The sequence below is a fragment of the Ailuropoda melanoleuca genome, chromosome 7 (genome assembly GCF_002007445.2).
Source record: "Ailuropoda melanoleuca isolate Jingjing chromosome 7, ASM200744v2, whole genome shotgun sequence".
In the NCBI taxonomy this organism is placed as follows: domain Eukaryota; kingdom Metazoa; phylum Chordata; class Mammalia; order Carnivora; family Ursidae; genus Ailuropoda; species Ailuropoda melanoleuca.
The window spans coordinates 77,921,400-77,943,742 of NC_048224.1; the positions used below are offsets into that span (position 1 = coordinate 77,921,400).

The 22,343-nt window shown below is 35.8% G+C and overlaps 1 protein-coding gene and 1 long non-coding RNA gene across 5 annotated transcripts in view; one reads left to right on the plus strand and one right to left on the minus strand.

Annotated features, from left to right (window-relative positions):
* The window catches only part of LOC117803080, a 101,454-nt gene extending 98,862 nt beyond the window's left edge, over nt 1-2,592 (minus strand). For all 4 annotated transcript variants that reach the window (XR_004626703.1, XR_004626702.1, XR_004626705.1 and 1 more), the window contains exon 1: nt 2,467-2,592. This is a non-coding gene — a long non-coding RNA (uncharacterized LOC117803080). The remainder of the gene's footprint in view (nt 1-2,466) is intronic.
* Nucleotides 2,535-18,384, plus strand: UFM1 (ubiquitin fold modifier 1). The gene is made up of 6 exons (XM_002927848.4): nt 2,535-2,670; nt 2,747-2,803; nt 6,458-6,515; nt 10,132-10,171; nt 11,365-11,397; nt 12,814-18,384. Coding segments are annotated over exons 1-6 (258 nt in total). The 5' UTR covers nt 2,535-2,668; the 3' UTR covers nt 12,882-18,384.
* The last annotated feature ends 3,959 nt before the right edge of the window (nt 18,385-22,343 follow it).

The window sequence follows — 22,343 nt, forward strand, 5'->3', positions numbered from 1 at the left end:
ACTTAGCACAAAGTAAATGTTAATTAATTTGAGCCATTATTATTATCACTGCTCCAATGATATCAATGTCCCATAGAGGACTGTAGGTGGAATAAAAATAATTTAAAAAAATGACCATATTAAACCACACTAAAAATATCCATTCATTATCAATTGGCCAGGCTACAATTTGTTTCCTGTAATACGAAATGTTTGGTTTAAAAGATCCTAAGATTTATCCCAGCGAAAACCTTTCGAGGATTACCTACTTAGAGTATCAGGTGATTTTAGTCATAATCATAAATATAACCAAATTAGGGTGAAAAAGTTTGGAAGATAATTTTTTTTTTTTGCTTCCAAATCTGACATTTTCCATCTTATTTAAAGCTGGTTACAAATATACTGGTAAGAAGGATTTTTATTACTACATAAGCAAATCTTTTTAGTTCTTATACAAATTTAATTTCCCTCCAATTTCTTTCTAATAATGAGAAATTTATATGCTTTTGCAAACAGAACATTGGTATGTTTCATTTATATTTAATGGGTTCTAATATGGTCATACTCTGCACTCTATAATCATTTCTGACTCCACATGATACTAATTGGATCCCTTCCAAAACACATTAGGCCACTTATGCTGTGTTCGTTGCCTTAAAATGTTGTATTTGCCAATTACCTCCTAAAATCCAGTTTGCGTTTGTTTACGGTCATTACATGTACTTCAGCACTTGAATGTTTCAGTAAGTAAGATTCTTCTTCTGATATATTTGCAAAATTTTGCTAAATGCCCTAGCAAAGTTTAAAAGAACAAAAAAATATTAAGTATAAAAGAATCTATTTATCAATTATTTTCTTGTATCAAGAAAATAAAACTCAGAAGGCTCCAGAAATTATGCTGTGACTCCAAGGATACAAATATATGAGTAGGAGGGTACTGAGGTGGAAAAGAATTCTAAACATTTAGGAATAGGTACTTTTCAATATGTTTTGAACACAATGTTTTCCCCGTCCTTTTGATATAATATATTATATTAATATGTTTTCTAAAGAGGCAATGGAATGTGAGTACTGAAATCACACTGCCTGGGGTTGAATCTTGTCTTCACTACTTTTTATAAATACAATAAAAACTCTAAACAAAATATTTTGCTCTTCAGGATTTTACAACATGTTTTACACATGAGCAGAAATAAAACTATAAATAACGAGATGCAAATATTGTTTAAAATATATGATATGTATTTCTAGAAATAAAGAGTGTAAGTATGTACTCTAATCTCTTCATTGTTTGGCTATCTGACACCAGGTAGACACAATCGGTAGTTTTCTTCTTATTGCTATTCTCAAAAATCTTAGTCATACCAACTAATCCCATAGTTTCAGCTATTAATAATGCTAGACCTGTCAACCCCCAAATCTATCAATCAACATTTACCTCCAGTTCTCTCTCTATGGCAAGACCTGCATTTTTATAAGTGAAGAACACAATGAGTGTCATGAGACTATAAAAGCCTTTCTTTCCTAAGTCAGAGTGAGCACTCTGTCCCTGGGGAGCTGTCACCAAAGAAGAGCACTGATACAAAATTACAGAAATTGGTCTTTAACGTTCCTACTGAAGTTGCTTCCCTATTCCTCTTAGATATCTCTCCTTAAAAATCTAACATAATATCCTAAAAATTAACTAGATCTCCTCGTTATTTTAGTACCTACCTGTTTCCTATTTTGTCATTCATTGCAACATTTCTTAGAAAAGGCATTACAGACATTGTGAGAGGGATGTTTATTTTGCAAACACAGATGCTTAGATTCGTGGTAAATTTTAGAGGGCATTCAGTCTGTCTTCACATACAAGAACTTGTTAGATCATAGAGGGTTGGCACCTACCTATCTTACTCATTCCAGCATCCCCAGCATTTAGCTTTACTGCCTGCCACATAGAAAGGATTAAAAGTTTGTTATCAAATTGAATAAATGTGCTGATGATCGGCACCCTAGATCCCTGGTGTAATCCTATCAGACCACATAACAAACTATCGGAATCCTGTTCGTGGATTGCTCTTTCCATTTACACTCCAAGTTCCTCTAGCACAGGGATTATTCTCACTAACTCGGTAACTGTTGAAATTAGCCAGACGTCAGTATTGTAAAGTGTTAAGGGGAAAAAATTGGAAATACAAGATATAACAGCATTGCATTTCTGGAAAGACAGAATACCAACACTAAAGAGGGGCGAAGATTCCAGTTCTTGAACTCAACACTCTAGTTNCCTCCCCTCGCCTCGCCTCGCCTCGCCTCACTCTGCGCCCGCCTACTCTGTGCACTTACTTCCGCCCCAAGCTGCGGGCGGGGACCTAGAGGCCTGCCGTCTCTACCCACATTGGTATTGCCTGACTGAAAATACGGCAGAAAATAACCGAAATTAGAAAAATATACTTCCATACGATCCATGCTTTAGTCTCAGAGCTTGAAATATAAAAGAAGTACCTCTTTGTAACTTGGAGGCTCCGTCTAGCATGAGCAACAGGAGCCGATTTTCAGGCAGTGTCTTAGACAACAGCCCCTTTGGAGGCCCCCAGTTTGCTGAGGGAGACGTGGATCTGAGTAGGGCGGTGCGTTCCCGGGCACCGCAGAGGAAGTGGGAGACCAGGCGGAATTGGCGGGGGTCTCCACTCGGAGTGGCTCCACCATGTAAGTGTTTGCTGACCCCGATCCCAATCCCTGGTCCCGCTGCACGACTTTAACTCTCTTCCGGTCTCCTCCTCAGGTCGAAGGTTTCCTTTAAGATCACGCTGACGTCGGACCCGCGGCTGCCTTACAAAGTGTGAGTAGCCTGGCGGCGGTGGGCCTTGAGGGCTGGGGGACCAGGCTGGCCTTCAGATCCTCTTCCACCCCAGCAGGCTGCATCCCATCATTTCCCCCTTCCCTCGCTCTTCCTGGGGACTCCCCATCCCACCCGAGCCTGAGAGGAGACATCCCGCGCCCGCTCCGCTGTCAGCTCACCCCGGCGCGAAGGAGCGGGGGCTTGTGACGGGAACGTTGCTGCTGATAGGTGACCTGTCCACGGGACTCCCTGGGTGGGTGTTGGAGCGGGAGGACGTGTAGACGGCTCTTATGATTTGCTGGGGTCCTTAAACAAGTCCCTGTCTGCTCCTGATTGGAAAGGTCTTTTGCCGCTTTGACCAGCTGTTACAGGAAGTAGGGAAAGACAGCCCAGTCCAGATTCTGAAATTACTTGAACGTTTATCACTGTACGGCTTCTGATTTCCTGCGTGAGTGACTCAACAGTCGGGCGTCACAAAGTAATGAGCCTCAAATCATACACGTTTTATGTTGAGATTTAATAAAGTGTAATTAGTAGGAATGGGAAATGCAGAAATAGGGCAGTTATCCACGCGAGGCCCTTTTTTTCGCCTGTAGCAGTTGAATGATGGATTGGCACGGGCTTAACTACATGCTTATCCGGAATTTTCTGTGATTTTAGATAAACGTTATTGAGGTTATTGCAGCTGAAAGTCGCATAAAATGCGGCAAAGGATAAGACTTCAAAAGGATTTTAAGCATAGTTAATATAATTAATATCAAGACCTACTTAACCAAACTCTTAACAGTCGTCATCAGCCTCAGTAAGTTAACTATTTGTGACTCATGCAACTTCTGCCCATAAGCTTTTTTGATCATTTGATCTCCAGATGAATCGTTTTTTCACCTTATCTCAAATAATCACCGTTGCGACCTAGAACCTTAAGGACTTGAGTAACTGCTTCGGCTAAGGTGTCATTTTCAAGTGGCCCTGGATCTTATCTATTTTAGTCTTCTCAAGATAAAAGTAGATGGAGTCCAGAGATCCCTCTCTCATCATCTTTGATTTCTCCCTTTATACTGGGTTATTCTCATCAACGTATAAATATTCTCTAGAAAAAAAGTGAGAAGGAGGAAGGGAGAAAGTTCAGTTAATATTGGTGACTGAATGAATATACTAGGCATACCTACTGTTTAGTGTGTATGGAGTGTGTGTGTATGTATAATCTATATGGGTGTGTGTGTATATAAAATACGTATAATCTATATGGGTGTGTGTGTGTAAAAGGTTAGTTACGCTGTATATCCTATTAAGAGTAATTGGTAACTAGTACTGGCGTACTATTAAATGCAATTTTTAAAATTTATGGGAATGTGCTTTGACTTTTTAATGTCAGTTTTCACTTGCCAAGCCAGTAAATATATACTTTTATAGAAAGATGTCCTTTGAGCTTCTGACGTTACTAATAGTTGAATTCTAAAAAGGATGTTTCGGTTCCAGATTTGTTCTGGGGGATGTCAGAGTTTTTGTTGTTTGTTTTGTTTTGTTTTTTGTTTTTTGATAGGTTCACTCTTGGTATTGCCATTAGGTCTAGGAATGTTGAATCAAATGTCTCTTGTAAAAATGGGATGAATTAAATACACCTTTGACTCTTTCAGTCTGATTCCTGTATTTCCAGTCTCACTTCCCACCTCTTCTCTCCTCTTCCTTACTACCATAATCACTTAATCAAAGCTTCAGTCACTGTTCACATATTGATAAGCAAGCCCTTTAGGTCTCTCTCCTTTTATACATGTTCTTTTCTGTGTTTGAAATGCAGTCTTGGGACCACCACTTCTGGACAAACAACACCCTTTAATAATCAGAGTGTCACCTCAGTAAAGATTTCTGTAATTGTCCAGGGAGTTCATCTCTCCCTTCTTCTGTTCCCTACAGAAACTTTATTCTCAGTTCTCTATAAGAGCACTTGTCAAATTTTGTCATATTTCTGTTTATATGTAATATTTATTAAAGACAAATTTTACCAATAATTGGGTACTTTAAAAATTCTCTTAATATACAGAATAATTCCCGTGTTGTTGTTGTTGTTGTTGTTTTGGTGTTTAAGCACCAAATTTGCAAAATGGTGCAACTAACAAACAAATTCAATTCTAGATATAATCTGTGGAGTTGGAATAACTCCCAGTCCCTCTGTGATTTTCTGCCACTTAGAACATGCATTAAAATATGTTTTCATTTTATGTTTTATTGGATTATCTTTGGACAGTCTCACCGGTTTAAAATACAGGTAGAAATGTATTTTAATGAATATCAGTATGACATTTAGATATGTATTACAGGGACATTTCCTGTCTGCAGTTCACAAGTGAATTGAAACCTTAAGGTTTAAAAGTTCCTTTGAAGCAGAATTTTAGGAAAATGAATCTCAGTTTCTAAACTGTAAATGTACTATGGAAATACTTGCCAAGTACAATTCGCTACTTTGGAAACTATCACATTCGCATTTAGTAGATATTTTTTAAACAAATGGCTATCCATTAAGATTTGTTTTTATTGTCTCCAAAAAATCAAGAAAAGAAAAGGGGAGAAAAATGATGTCCAAATGTTTTCACTCTTTAGTGGTATTTTGGAGAAGTAGAATGGGGGCAATCAAGAATCTATTCACACTTCTCTTACTGGAACTCATCATAATGTGTTGTGGCAGCTAGTGATGTTTATATTCAGTGATCTGTAAGTGAAGAAATGGACATACACCTAAGATGTTACATAATGGTAATTTATTAAAACATTAAAGAACAATACGGTGGTGACAAATAGAGAAGTTCCAAAGAGAGATGTTAGCTTGGCAGTCACTCCCCTGCTTTGAAAGATAATCTGTTTTACAGTCTCAAATCATTTTTATTTATTTCATATCAGGAATTTTTTGTATTTTTTTAACCTCTTTCTGTGTTTTTAAGTGTTTTCTTAGGGTATAATGACAATTCTGTTTTTAGTTTTTAAATTGGAAAATTCATACAGATTGACCATTTATCAGTAATCTTTCATAACTTGACAGTGTACAAGTCAGTGACAAAATCACACATTTCATGTCCAAAATGTTACTTCAGATTGTATTAAGCCCTTTTTCTAATGACTATATAAAGGAAGAAAAATCACTTCACATTTTATCATAGTGAACATATTCATTTTCATCAATTTAATCTACTATTTCAGACTTGATTATTAAGAGTGCACTGGAAGGTTCATGAAAAGGTTAAGCTAGACTCTCACAATAAAAATGATGACCTTCCCACATCAGGTGAAGAGGTGATTGGACTGGAGGTGGTAAAGTGGACTGATGACTAAGGAGAGGTTCAACTTTTTGAAATCCATTTGTGGAAACAAGCAGCAGCCTATATGCTAGACCTCTTCAAATCAAAGTATTAAAAAAATATCAAGTTTCACCTATATAGGTTAATTTTCAGGTGGAGCTGTGGGCATCATCTCAGTTATGAAGCTAATTGCTTTTTTTTTTTTTTTCATTTTAAAGTTAATGAACATAGTGTGCGGTCAAAATAGACAACTTTCAGCCTTAAAAGACAGCTTTGTCCAGCTCCACTACATTAGCCAAAATAAGGAACAAGGGGCTTTAAGAATAATCAGTTTTTTAAAAAATTCTTTTAATTCTTCTTGCAGACTTAGTGTTCCTGAAAGTACACCTTTCACAGCAGTCTTAAAGTTTGCAGCAGAAGAAGTAAGTATAGAAATTGCGACAACCTGTATGGAATGCAGTTTAGGAGTATCTTTTTCAAACGTCTTTAAATTTGAGGGCGCCTGTATGGCGTAGTCGGTTAAGCTCTGACTCTTGGTTTCAGCTCAGGTCTGATCTTAGAGTTGTGCGATCAAGCCCCGGCTCTGCTTTAGTTTCTCCCTATCCCCCTCCTGCCTGCTCGCTACCTCTCCCATTCTCTCTCTCTCTCTCTCTCAAATAAATAAATAAATCTTTTTTTTTTTTAAGTCTTTAAATTTTGCATGTGCTTTGGCCCACCACTTCCACGTGGATTCATTACTAGGTTTATACTGTCAAAAAGTTAAGCCCTACTTATAGATGTAAGTGAAATGGAAGTTTAGACTTACGGAAATAGGAAGAATGAGTTAGACAAATCTCTGTTTAATGCAACAATTGAAAATTATAAGGAAAAGTTTTACTGAAATTGAAAAGTTTTGAGGATATGGGAATTTTTTTAAACAGCAACATTATTTTACAGTGTAGTCTGTAAACCCATTTTTATTCATTTTGATTATAGAATTAGAATTTTTTAATGTCTTTATCATATTTTTCAAGTTTTCTGTAGGATGTCAAGTGGTTGCTTTTAAAAGTGTGTAGTCTTTTAAAGCATTTTTAGGTTTTTGGTTCTTAAGAAATAAAATTTTTTTTCATCCAGAGTTACATCAGATGCATCCATAAAGCAACTCTTTGGACATAACACTCCAAGAATAGCTTGGTCTGTTGGAAATGGCATAAAGTCTGACTTGGGAGGCTTTTAATTATGTCCGTAATTATCTGTATAACATGGGCAAGCCGCTCAATTTCTCTTTTCTTCAAATTTCATATCCTGTAAAATGGGAGTAGTTCACGTCTGTCCTTCCTGTCTGATTAAATGATTTTGAGTAAAAATATAATTGCATTTACTGATATTTTGTGAAGTTAAAAGTGCTTAAGCAACTCAAATCCAAATGTTTTGATTCAGAATCTCCGAAAAAGTTTATAGTCACAGAAAAATAATTTTAGTAACTAAATAAACTAGCTTAACCTATAATCCTACCCTGAATTTAAATTATTGATGGAAAATCAGCCAACCCCTCAGTGCTTACAGATATTGCCCGGGACCACTGACATCATTGATCAGTCCTTCAAATTTGAACTGAAAAGTGGTAGTACTTGTTTTATAGTCAATTTTAATCTTTTTCACCCGTATAGAATAACTAAAAAGAGGTAGGAAACAAATCTGAGTACAGCATCGGCATTACTTTCTGCTGCACAGATCACCTGCAAGAGCTATTCCTGGTCCTGGGGCATAGCAGATCCCACAAATTGCAGTTTAAGAAGTAGGTCAATTAAGGTGCATTTAAGGTGCAATTAAGGTGCAGTTAAAAAGTAGGTCAATTTGAGCTATAATTAATAGTTTATCATTATAGTCTGTAGTTATATGTGTTCTTTGTAAGGCAAAGGCATTGTTGTGATCTTGGTCTTCTGGTGAAAGTATTAAAAAATCATAACACGCAATAGAAAATAAACTTACAAATTTAACATAACTGCATATATTTATTGAGGTTTTAATGTAGCTTATGACCGTTATGAATCGCTGGTGTTACACATTTAGAAAGGTTACGACTGTCAGGCAACAATGAGCAGGCCTTTCACAAGTTGAGACATTATAGGATCTTACAGTGAGAACAAGAGTTGACAAACTGAGTCTGTGGATTTAAATCCTTAGTAAAATATCTTAATAAAAAAATAAGAAAATTCCCCAGTAGGACTAAGAAATAATTTAAGTAGTGAGTTGTCAAAACCTGAGAATAGCCTTTTAACATCCTAAATTACAAGATTTAGGGGGTCTGAGAAAGAAATGAAAATTTAGGAGCATGCAATACTTCGCATCCAGAAGAAAACTTGTCAGTAGTGTAAGATGAACATAATAGTTGCTGAATTTTACATCACTAGTGATGCTTCCCCAAATTTCTGCTCAACTGTTGCTTCTATATTCTAGAAAAGGGAGAAATTATGTCAGCAGTTGCTTATGGTTTTTAATGTTCATAAATATGCTGCCACTATATGGATATGACTAAAAATGCATAGCTTATCCTAAAACGGACATAATTGAAGAATAAGACACTCAGTAGGGTAACTAGAAACTTTGTAATACTCAAGTTTTAGAAATCTGAGATGTCCTGTAATTAATTTGGGTATTTGCTCCAAGTTTTATTAAGTATTACAATCTCTATAAATAATTTTTGAAGTATTTTAATATTTATTTTAAGTTAGGTTTATTTAAGTTTTTTAAATCCTTAGAAGGACATTTACAAATAAAAATGTACCATATAGGCAGTAAAGTTATGTGTTTATTAGGTAAATAATCCAGTAACACGTTATTGTCCTTATGCATAGTTAAATTTTTATTTTAAAACTTGGTTCTTTAACTTATAAATTAAAATAAACTTTTAGTTGTTTTTCTTTTGTATATGTGACCATTATAAATACCCAGAGCAGCATTTCCCAGAGTACTTTTCCAAGACCACTAGAGCCACCAAAACAACAACAAAAACCATGAAAAACTAAAATCAGTGGCCAAAAAGTATGGGAAACACTTCATTCACCATTTCCTTCTTGATATTAAAAAAACTGTATTAGCTGCATTTATATTAAAGGATTTTGAAAAGAACACTACTTTAATTTAGTGTTTTCCAAACTTATTTGATCACAAAGCTCTGCTGTAATACCTATAAAACTAGTCTATAGCATGGAAGTGCTTAATAAATATTTGTTAGATAAATGAATGAACTTACGAGTACATGAACACATTTTGACAACTACTGGTCTTTCAAGAACTAAGAGAAGACATTTCCCTTTAGCTACCGGTAAGTTTCATACCGCATTTTATTGATTTAGAAACCGCATCTTTTTGCACCTCTGGAAGTAGATCAGTGGAGTCTTACTCTTACTGTTAGCCAAGTGGTAATCACATGATTTTCTAGGTGACATCACCTGCACCTACTGGAACTTTGTTGTTTCCTGGTGGCATAATTAGACTATTGCAATCCTGTGAAATCTAAGTCAGCAATGCATTCAATACAGAGGAGAATTTGAGGAAGGAATTTGAACTTTGGTTGGTCTTCCATTAAACAGAAGAGAGCATTTGTTTGACCTTCTGTTTCTACAGAGAAATCTTAGGAATGTTCTAAGCAATTGTTTTTGCTTTTATTTTTGATATGCAAGAGAGTTATATATGATAAAAGTAATGTGTAAGTCTGAAAGAGTAAACATTGATCGTAGATTTATTGACAGTATTTTTCTTTTTTTGTAATGCATAAAATAAAATGCATTTTACAATCCCTGGTGTCCTAGATACAGTGAAATGCAGTATTTAAAAAAAAATATTGTTCATTAAATATAAGCCATTTATAGTATTTTCTTTGATGACATTACTTATCCTAAAAGATAAATCACATTTTGGGATTATAGAATTGATTATATGTACCCCATCCTTGCTAACCATCTTTTATAGTTTATGTATATAAATATTTATATGTTTTTATATAAACTTTTATAAAGATAAAATGTATTTTTTTTTCCTTTTTCTCCTTTTTAGTTTAAAGTTCCTGCAGCAACAAGTGCAATTATTACCAATGGTAAGAATTCATTTTACAACTATTTATTACCCCAGAACTATAGAAATTGTTTTAAAAAGTCAAATAAATTACAATTGACTTAAATACAAAAAGGGCAAAATTTATATAAACATAAATGATATATATAATTGTAAACACTAAGTCAAGGTTATTGTCCATAATGAGCTCTTTTCAGTTTCTTTATGCTTTTGGTATAGTATAGCACTTTACAGTATCTCTTGTCCTTACCACTTCATGCCAGATTATTACTAAAATAACTTTTCCCTTTATTTAACAAGGTGCGTTGTTGTTTTTTTAATAAGTGGTAGATGCTTTTAGAATATAGGAAGTTAAATGGAATGCACCTTTGCTATAGCTTTTTATTGCTTTCTTTTAGTAAACTGTTTCTTGTAAGCTTGAAATAATGAGGATTTTATTCAATTAGATCTATAGTTTAAATTCTGAATATTTTAGAATACTAGTAATAATTGTGATGAACTAGCCCTATGAGAAGATACTGAAATAAGATGAAAGAGTAAAGATTGCAGGAAAGCCTTCAGGGTCTTGCAAAGATACAAGGTAGTATTTGTTGGTGCTGGCCAGTGGTTCATGCGCAGTTAGGATAGTCTGAGGGAAGATGGGTTTAATGCGCAGTAGTACGCTTTAGTATAGATAGAATTTCTCATTCTGAAACATTCCATATGCTGTCCCATTGAAGTGTTTCTCGACCAGAAAAGAAAGTCAGCCTGCTTTCTGGAAAGTTTTAGATTTACAAATTAATTAGCTGTTAGGAAAGTGCTTTGTAAACTTTCATCAGGTATCACTGCAACTTGAATTAAATGACTTTGTGGGCTCTCCTGGCCTTAAGATTTTATGCCTTGGGAGCAATATGTAAATGATTAAGGACATACCTGAGGTACTTTTGACTTCATTTTTCACTGGGTGTGGTGTGATAGATGCATTATCTTCTGTGGAACTTATCAGGGTGATGGCATTGACAGATGTTTTTGTCTAATCGCACAGTGTGTATAAATGCATAATTATAACGGATTTCAACAGGTAAGCTTATCTGAAAGATTTGTCATTCGTGTTTTTGGATTTAGATTGTTTGGTTTGTGCCTATATACACAGTCGTGGCAAATCTCTTGCTACTATTAAACCATTTTAGCTTTAGAAATAAAACAACTTAGATAATTTTATGACTTATTTTCTAGATGGAATAGGAATAAATCCTGCCCAGACTGCTGGTGAGTATTTGTCTGAAACTCATGGAGATGTGGGTAAGGCTATGCATATCAGTTGATACTGAACATGTAATTCATTCTAATTAGACTAGATAGGATTTTTACCAGGATAATAGCTGTTTTTTAGGAGTTACACAGGAGTCTTTATCTATGTCTCTGAGTAATAATTTGTTCTGTTATGGATATCAGTTACATATGCTTTTGGCTACAAGAAAGAGAAAACTTCACTAATAAGCATTAAATGTGTTTAATACATGGAACAAAAAGTAACAGATCGTACTCTTACGGGAATAATGATTTTGACCTACCTTTATATGGTAGTGGGCAGGTAGTACATGGGAAGTGCTTAAAAGTTTGCTTTATCCATAGTAAGCATTCAGTAAGTGCTAGCTGTTACTGTTATTTTAAAAAGTACAGTCAATTTATTTTTCAGGGAGCTCAGTCCACACTCAGAGCTTCAAACTTAGTGTTATACAGTGCTGTATATTGATGTCCTAACAAGGAGACAAAGTAAAAGTAATATTAAACTTTTGAACGGGTAGTTTTATATTTTTTAGTTGTACCTTTTTTCACTTATAATCTAATTACACTGTTTTAAAATTAAGCATGCTTTAATATAATGTGATCTTAATTTGAGCAGTAGTTATGTGTAAATCATTCTAAAGTACTTCTGTATTGTAACAAAATTATATTGTCCTCATAAGGCCTTGGAATTGAAATTTAGCTATGTAGAAAATGAAGAGGGATTTAAAATTGTAATTTTTTTTTTACTTAAATCAGTAGTTTTAATAAAAGTATATAATGTTACTAAATTAAAAAGATTATTGAAAATCATGAGGCATTTTATTGTGGAGATGTCTTTAAACCTAGGTTTAAAGGTTTTATTTCTTCTTAATGTAGAAATGTTCAGTAGTTCATACTAATTTGAGTGACCGCTTCTTGTAACACGCTGCCTGTTGTATTACCCTTCGAAGTTGAATTGTGCATATCATGGGGCATGAAGAAAATTTCAGCAAGTGGTTGAGCAAAAATAGGTCAGATCAGGTTTCTAAACTTTTGTCATTTGTGGTAATTTAGATTCACTATTCCTTCTGTCCTCACATATTTTATTAGGTATTAAATTAGCAAGTATTGATGGTTAAATTAAAATACATTATTGTTTGCTGAGTGTATGTGTTAGTACTTTTGTGGCTAGTGTTCTTATTTAAAATTTTCAGACATTTCGTTGGGTTGTGAAGATGTGAGAGGAATGGGAACAAGCCTTAAAAAGCCTGGAGTTAGATTCTGAAGACATTTGAGCTTCTGTAACACCTACTTACTTTACACTTCTTTGCATCTTATATTACGATAGTTGTTGGAATGTTAAGATAATCTGTCATTTTTTACGTACCTAACTCTATGTTTTGTTTGTTTGGGTAGGAAATGTTTTCCTGAAGCACGGTTCAGAACTGCGAATTATTCCTAGAGATCGTGTTGGAAGTTGTTAATACCTCTACTCGGAACATAGGATGACCTTTCCAAATAAATATTGGTATTGTTGTAAAACTGAAACCAGGCATTTAAAACACTATGAAAACACCAGTAGTTGATGAAATAATGAAGGGTGACTCTGTCCCTTCTTGTTATTCACACTTTCCTGTGAAGAGGGACTGCTTTATATGCATAGAGGGTACCATCTCCACAGAAGATCAGAGTCCGTCATTGCTACCTCACAACACATACAGGTAGTTCATTTGGGCTAAGTGGATTATCCAGCTGTGTTTTGTAAGTGGTGGTTGCTTCTGATAACTCTTTCTGAGAACATTTGGAAAATTAAAGTTTACTGAATCTTCCTATTTGTCTGAGTTAAAAATTTTAAAAGAACTATGGGTCATACATGGCAGTTTGCTTGATAGCATCTGACTTGCACACTTAAAAACAGTTGAATTCTTAATTGTGTATTGTTCATGATAAAGGATATAGACATATCGATGAATACGTAACTATCTTAACTTTTTATCATTCAGGTTTTTTTAAGTTTCAAACTATATCAGAGACCCCAAAATTGAATTCTTTGATCTAACCCTTATGGGTAAAATTGATATCCCACACCAAAGAGTTTTAACTATGATCTTGCAGAATCCAATACTTGGTAAGAATTGAGAATAAGGTAGAAGCATTCTTGCTGAGTTATGTATCCTTTATCAGTCTCTGAATACAACTTTTATTTTATTTTATTTTTTTAAGATTTTATTTATTTATTTGACAGAGACAGCCAGCGGGAGAGGGAACACAGGCAGGGGGAGTGGCAGAGGAAGAAGCAGGCTCCCAGTGGAAGAGCCTGATGTGGGGCTTGATCCCAGAACGCTGGGATCATGCCCGAACCGAAGGCAGACGCTTAATGACTGCACCACCCAGGCGCCTCTGAATACAACCTTTAAAACAGGAATCCTCAAGAATCTCTTGCCTTATTGAGGATAATATTTCTAAATAGCATTCAGGAAGAGAGTATTGGAAAGATCTGGAATTCACAACAGAGCTCTAGGAAATGCTAATTGGAAATGCAGATTTTTATACTTCCTAAAGACCCAACATTTAAGGAGCTGTTAAGTTTAGTCACTGAAGTGAATAAGTCAGGAAAGGGATCTTGGGGAAACCCCAATGACCGGTTTACTAGTAAGGAGGAAAGAAACAAAAGGCACAGTGAAGGGGAACAGAAAGCTGTAGCAAAGCATCCCAGAAAAAGCCAGCTGGATTGGCAAAAGTGCAGAAAGTGTGTTGTGGAGAACCAAAGAGGAAAAGAATATATCTGACATTGTCAGAAGGAGCAGAAGGCAGTTAAAGAAAGCAAAGTGTAGGCTTTGTCAACACACAGACTTCAGAATCCCCTTATGATAATCTAAAGAATGATATGCATAAGGGAAGATTTTATTTGCCCTTACAGTGGAAATCAGTATCTATGCAAATCTTGAAAGATGGAAGGAATGCTCATAGTGGTTCAGAACCAGTGCTTGGCCTGCTATATTCTGGATGGTGAGCTCCCTGGAGGCAGGCTTTGTGTCTGTCTGGCTCTTTCTAGACCTGGAAATGTAGCTTTCAATAAGTACTTGCTGAATTATTCATGAATAAAGTATCTCTAAGACCAATTTTTATCTAAGCATGTTTCAGTTATCTTCCGTGTCATAGGCCCAAGGTTCATTGGGAAAAAAATGTGTAAGGAAATGCAACCAGGTCAGCATCTCAAGGGTTACATTGGCAGTTAAGAAATTAACCAGATGTTGTCATATATTTGACAAATGAACAGTAAGATTCTGAATTGTAAAGATAGAAAAGTATGCTTCAAATATTTGGGGAAGTTTTTATTTTTCTAAACAAAACTGATGCTCAAAGACCCCAGGTTCTTAACATCATTAAGCCTCAGTTTAACCAGAAATTTATGAATATCCATTCTCTGAATTTTTAAATTTAATTTAGATTTCCCTCCATCCTTTTTCTACAACAAAATCTGCCTGCTGTGTTACATAAGTTATAATGTCCTGTGCCATAAAGTAATTTAATATTTTTGTTTTTTGGTTTTGAAAGTTTTGTTGTAGTAAATCCTTAAATTAAAAACATTTTCCTAAAGACCTGGATATTTTGTTATTGAATAAATGTGATCTGTAAGTTCTTTGTGCAGAATGTTTTGAAGTGTCATATTTTGCTTAAATACATTATTGGTACATAATTAATATCTTACGAAAATACATTTTGTCATACTGTAAACTGTATTGTCTACTCTTATTTCATTATTAAATCTCCTACTCAGCACACCTCTTGAGCAGGTGTATAACAGATGTTGCAAAAAAAAGTGGGGGCAAAGATGATTAATTGCCATAGGTCATAGAAACAAATATATACTTCCAAATGCCAGTCCTTTTTCAGGAACAAAAAGAGAATATAGTAATTATATAGGCTAGTAGGTTCCAAACCTTAGAGAATTCAAAATATGGATCTCTAGAAACCACCCCTAACGTTTTGAATCCTTAAATCTGGTATGTCATAGAAGAATCTCTGTTTAAAAAGCAGTCCTGGTGATTCCTGCTGGGTTTGAAAATGGTGAGGCCAACCTTTTCACTTTATAGATGAACAAACAAGTCCAAGGGGTCAAAGTGACTAGGGTATGTTCTAGAATTTTGGAATGTGTACATCCCACTTGGTTCTCTAGTAGCTAAGTGCAGAGATACTAGCTAACGGTCTCTCTGACTGGTAGTAAAACCTCATTTTAAAGTGTTTCAAGTACAATAGTTTTTGTGGATATTTTATTTCTTAAAATTAGTTATTCAAAGAAAAGTTAATGGGAAGGAAACTCAGTCCCCTTTAAGGCCCCCGTCTCCCCAAATTAAGATATTAAAAATACCTACCATGTCTTTTACTCAAGGCATTGAAATATTTTTGAACTTGGAAACATTAATACACTTTAATGGAGCAATTCTGAATTGACTGTTAAGTGTTCCCAAGGCTGTTTATAAAGCAGTAGATTACACAGGTAAATTGTATATGTAGATACATGTGTGTGTCTATATACATATGTATATTTACATATGCAGTTTGTGGTTCTATATGTATGTACACATGTATATATGATTTATATATATAATTCACCCAAAAATGTATTGAACATCTGTTTGTCAAATATTTTGATACACTTCCTCATTCGTCACAACAATTCAAATTATTATCCCCATTTTACAGAGGAAGGAAGGAGGCTTAAATAGGTTGAGATTTGAATTTGACCCCTTTTATGACTTTGGAACTCTTCAGATCATACAAGGAGAATTTTTTAGTATCTTTATTTTTTCCACAATATACCAAATCTATATCTGTATTGAATTATAAATTAAAAAATAAAAAATGTCTAGGACTTCAATTCTTATTTCAGAGTACATACTATGTGTGTAATAATCATGAATGGCATTACTTTTCAATACATGGTGTAAATGTGATGGTGTAAATATGGTAAGATTATAGGACATTAAGTAAAAGTCAATCAAATAAAGATAATTATGATTCTGGTGCTACTCCATAGGTTGGCAGAGTAGGAGCAGGACTAGGGCGCCATATACATCAGCTCCATCAGACAATTTGTGTTCCTGTAGTGTTAATATCTTGCAGATGCAGCTTTAAGATTGGTACCCTGCTCTTCTGACCAGACTGGTGCCCAAAAGCCCCTCCAACAGAAATTCTGGAACTACCCTCTGATAATACTAGAGATAGGTAAATCATTATTTAAATTAGGCTATGTAATTAAACCATCATTTGAAATAAACATCCTCAAAAGGTTTAGCCTATCCAGTCTATTAGCTACGGGCTCCAGTTTCCTAAGCCGGGTATTGGAAACTCATTAGAATTTTTTCCTTTTGCCGTAGCAAACCCATCACAAATCTATCTCAGGATCTCCTACTGTAATTAAAGCCTTCATCCTCTCATAAATGCTATTAGAAAAGCTTCTAGTCTCTGTTCCCTCTTTCACACTGTTGTAATGAGGTTTTTGGCATGGAAATATGATTGTGTAATTCCACTAGTCCAAATCCCACTGAATACAAATCTATATATGACATGTGAGACCTTCATGAACGGGTCTTTGTTCAGTGTCATCTGTTAACCATGACTGATTTGCACTGCAGCTATACTGAACTGCAAATATTTAATATCTCCGTTTTGCCCTAGTGTCACACCTCCATGCCTCTACTTTCTCCAGTGGTCTTCCTGAAAAATCTAGGATTGATTCTTCAAGTTTAAAAGCCGTGGAGCCTTTCCTCCCTCCTCCCAAGCAGAGTGAGGTATTTAACTCTCCAAGCAACAATTGCATTTTGTATGTTCCCTCATTGTAGCAATTGTTAAATACAGAGTTATCATATTTGTCTCTGGTTTAAAGTATAATTTTATAAAAGCATAAGATTGTGACTGAAACAGGATTTCCCAATTACCTTGCCCCATAGTAGATAATAAGTACTTTATGATCAAAAGACTACATAAAAGAATAAAAATTTTGAAAATTGCAATAGTTTGTGGCTCATGCCGAATAACTTCTTTTGCTAGAATATTTAGTTAATGAATATATCCCTCACCATTTCTTGTAGTAGAGAATTTACTCTTGATTTAAATGAATTAATCACTCTTTTAAAAGTGAAAAGCATTCTCCCATTTTTAACAAATATATATTTATTAGCGGTGTCATGGCAATTGCTAAATGCCAGAGATGAAATATAATCAAGACTCATTTCCTTTTCTTTGGGTCCCCAAAATGTATACATTTCAGAAACCGCAAAATCTGAAGATGTAATTATATGAAAATGAAGATGTTTATCAAGCCCCTTTTTAATGTGCTGGGCACAGTGCGAGGACACCTCACAAGCTTGATCTCATTTAATCCTTAATCTCTGTACAAAATGATGATGTTAATTTTTTTTTCTTTACTGTTAAGAGAGCCAGGATTTAGGTTAATGTGTCCAAAGTTAGAATGAGATTGGCTCCTAGGGCTATATGATTATAAAGACGGCCCTGCAAATCATTACATGTTTGCTATCATTTTTCCAGAATTATATTGAAATATTTTTCCAAAATGAAAAAGGGTACTTCATAGCTTGCTTTTGAACATTTCTGTAACCTCACTTGGCTTGAAAAATTTAACATTCAATAATCTGTATGGACATACTTAGACTTTTTATATATATACACACACACAGCAAAGAGAATTGTGAACATTCGAGAAGTAGGTTTATGGCTCTGTAATCTGCTTTGCTATACAGAGGGTGTTGTGGTAATTTTGTCTTTGGATGCAAAACAGCGGCCAAGGTTGGCAGACAAACGCAGAGAGCCAGTTTTTGGCATAAATCTCTGATTTTCTGGCAAAACTCGTTAGCAATGTAAAAACTGTTATTGAGAGCATATTGTGATGATACATCATGTCAATATTTGTTTGGCTGTGTAACACTGTGGATTTAATAAATTAATTCTTAAATGTACAATTTACAACTGATGAGCTGTTTTAGAAATAAACTGTATGTGGTATGTGTTGTCAGTGCCACAAACATTTTGATGGCTCAAGGACTTGCCTCTCTGATTTTTTAGATAAATGTATGGATGGATTAGGGCTTGTTGAATTAGCTTTCAGTGTGCAAATTACGCAGGAATGAATAAGTGAATGAGTGAGTCATAGAGGTCTTAATCCTTTGTGACTTCTGGCATAAATCCATCATTATCTGCAAGACTGTTTTACTCCGCATTCCCAGTTTGGGCATAGAATTAGGCGATGCCTAAAAAATATTGTTAAGTTACTAAATCGTTTTTTGTATGCTTATTTTCTTGGTGTATGAGAGAGGTATACATGATACTTTGAGCCTAAAACCTAAATTATAAAGGAAGAATCACTATTCTTCCTAAAAAAAAAAGTACATACGGACCACTAATATTTCTTGAGTTTCTAGTATGTATTAGGCCCTAGGTTTTCTGTTTTACACTTTTATTCAATCCTCTNGTTAAGTTACTAAATCGTTTTTTGTATGCTTATTTTCTTGGTGTATGAGAGAGGTATACATGGTACTTTGAGCCTAAAACCTAAATTATAAAGGAAGAATCACTATTCTTCCTAAAAAAAAAAATACATACGGACAACTAATATTTCTTGAGTTTCTAGTATGTATTAGGCCCTAGGTTTTCTGTTTTACACTTTTATTCAATCCTCTTTGTAGTCTATGAGGTCAATAATATCTTTTCACCTTACTTTGGATTATTAAAACGCTGGATCTTTGAACGAGATTTGGTACTTTCCCCAAGGTTCTACAATAAGCAGCTAAGGTGTCAAGCTTTACGTGTGCAGCTGCAGGACATACGCTCCTAGCCACTGCGCCGCACGGCCTCTGTGCCGGGGCCCTGGGGCGTTCGCCTAAACCTGGAAAGCTGGTGCCTCCCTCTGGCCACCTTCTGCCTCTCGCTCCAGTTGCTTCTTCCTCATTCTCCTAGCCTCTCCAACCCCTCCATGTATCTTTAAGCCTGTGAAACAGGAGGGTGACATGAATATAGTTGCATCTATATTTCTTCATGTTGCTTCGTAGCTATCTACTTGAAATTCTTGCATTACTTTCTTCAGGCATTCATTTACCAAGGATGAGAAATAAATTAGACCAGCTCAATGCCCTTCGGAATTAAAGTCCATGCTCCTGAGACTTGGAGAGCATGCTATGCCACGGCAGCAGTTTCTAGAACTTCAGCCATTTTCTTGGTCTCCTTGGATATTCTCATCCCTTGTTTGAGGCCTCACAAACCCCCATTACAGGTTCGGACTCACAAAACTTTAGCCTCCACCAGATAATTTAAATGGCGTCTAGTAAAGAGTAGAGGATCCCCGAGGCCAAGGTCAGCGAAACTGGGGATAGGTAAGAAACGATGTGAAGCAAAAAAAGGTAAGGCCAGGAAGCAAGGTAGTTACCAGAGGAGACGGACAAAAAAAGGCAAAACTTAGAATTCAGGAATGAAAATGGAATTAGAAATTCTAAATGGGAAGACTGGTCAAGAATCAGATATCTCATGGGTAATAAAAAGGTCAAGGCATGGTAGGTATTTTGGGGTTTGAAGTGGCAAGAGTAGTGGGTAAATTCATATAGGTGTGTCTCAGAGGGTGTTCAGAAATTCGAAATTGAATTTGATACAACTACGGTCCCAGCCAAGAAGCAGAAGGAATCTAAAGTCAAGGACCTGATCTGTTCAGTTCCTGCTGGTGAGAAGCAAAGAACCATGTTGGGAAGATGCTTAAATAGGTTACTATAATATAGTGTGTTATTAGGACAGATACAGAGAATGCACATAATTATGCTTTTCAGAAACTCCACTGAAAGTAAGCTATAAGTACAATGGTATATTCAAATTAATTTTTCAACTGAAATCATTCTTGTAATATCTAGAGTGACCAAGTTAATATCAATGAAACAATACGATGTCTAAAGTAAGAAATACCATTTTAAAGTGTAAGCCTATATATTAGTTTGCTATTTAAAAAAAATACCAGATACTGAGTGTCTTACACAACAGAAATTTATTATTTCACAGACAATTCTGGAGCCTAGAAGTCTGAAATCAAGGTGTGCCATCAGGGCTGGTTCCTTCTGATGGCTCTGAAGGATAGATCCATTCCAGGCCTCTCCTTGGGTGGTCAACGGCACTCTCCTCCCTGTCTCTCTGCATTGTCTTCCCTCTCTCTTTATCTGTCTCTTTGTTCTAATTTCCTTTTTTACAAGGGTGCCAGTATGCTGAATTAGGACCAACACCAGTGACCTCATCTTAACTAAACTTATTATATCTGCAGTGACCCAATTTCCAAATAAAATCAGCTTCTGGGGTACTAGAGGATTCCAACATATCTTTTTGTTTTGTTTTGTTTTGTTTGTTTGCAGGTGGTTGGGGAAAAGGACACAATTCCACCTATGATAGCCCACCCCACGCTGCTGGTCAGTTGCCTGTAAATTAAATTCATGAATTATGAAATGTGGCCCCCACCAATCTTTGCATGTGGTTGTACATGTGTGAATACAATCCACAAATCCAATCGGAAATTTATGAATAAAGCTCCATAATTTTAACAGTCAGTTGATTCCACTGGAATAAGTAGAAGGGAAAATAGAAGGGAAAAATATTCATTTTAATCCCCAAATTTCCCCTTGGCCTCTTCCAGCGACCTACTGCCCATGCGGATGCAGGACCGCGGTAGCCAATGACTCTGAGTTTCTCTTTCCTTTAGGCCCTGGGCTGGACTCAGAAAGAGCACAACAATCCTCTAAAGGCTCACAGTTGAAGGAACAGAAGTTCTGGCCTCTAACTCAGACACCTTCATGATTAGTCCCCCAACAGTCATCAGCTTGAGTTTTTGACAGTGGCTGAAAGGTTGTTTCTGTAAGATCTTTTAGCTGGGATATTTAACTGTAAACAACCATATCATTCAAACACATGAAAAGTTGGGGTTTTTTTGTTTGTTTGTTTTTTGTTTTTGGTCTTTCTTTTCCGTAGCCAGACTATTTTCCATTGCCTACACTAACTTACAAAGATGCAACAAGCTGTATCCACCATTCACCTACCCATTAGGTATCCAAAAAAAGTGTGGGCATCCAAAGAATTCTCTAAAAGGATAAAGTGTAAGCAGGGAGAGGCTGTTAACCTAGAGACTTCATATTAAATGGGAAATGGAAGCAGCAGGACCAATTATAGGTACATTTCCGCCGGTTGAAGAGACTTCAAAATAGAAGGTTCTTTAAAAAAAAAAAAAAAAATCTGCCTCTAAAGACTTCCTTTAAAGTAAAATTGAAAAAAAATATGTGATAGGCCATATATAAAAAAGAACATCCATCCTGCCTGGCAAAGTAATCGTTTTCTTCCTCTTCCCGGATTCCAGGCGCAGGCTAATTGCCTCTCTGAGGTGCTTGGTCGGAGGCATCTCAATAAACCACTCTCGGCGGCCCTCCCTCTTCAGAGCAGCTCCCCCTAGGAACCCGCCATTGAGCCTCGAGACTATAATTTGTTTCAGATACTCTGAGCAAAATACATTCTTTCCCGATCTCTAAACTTGATAATTAGGTGTGTGTAGTTAGAGTTAAAAATAAAACGAAGTGGAAAAGTTACCCAGGTGCAAGGGACTCACCTGAAGTGACGGCAGAACAGAAGGGGGCCTTCAGAAAGCAAGCACACTTTTGGTGCACGTCGCAGGTTCCTGACACTTTGCTGAGGGCTTTGTCTAATTTCGTCTCTTACTTCTTCACGATGATCCACTCCTGTATTTATGTTATGGATGTTGAGAGAAATGGGATGACTTCTATACCGAGTAAATGGTAGAAGTGGGAATCAAACCCATGCTTGTTAGACTCCAAGGCTTACACGCCTTGCACTCGCTTCTAGCAACTGAGGCATAGGAAGAGAAAGTGCAGAGCGTGCCAATTGAACTTCTT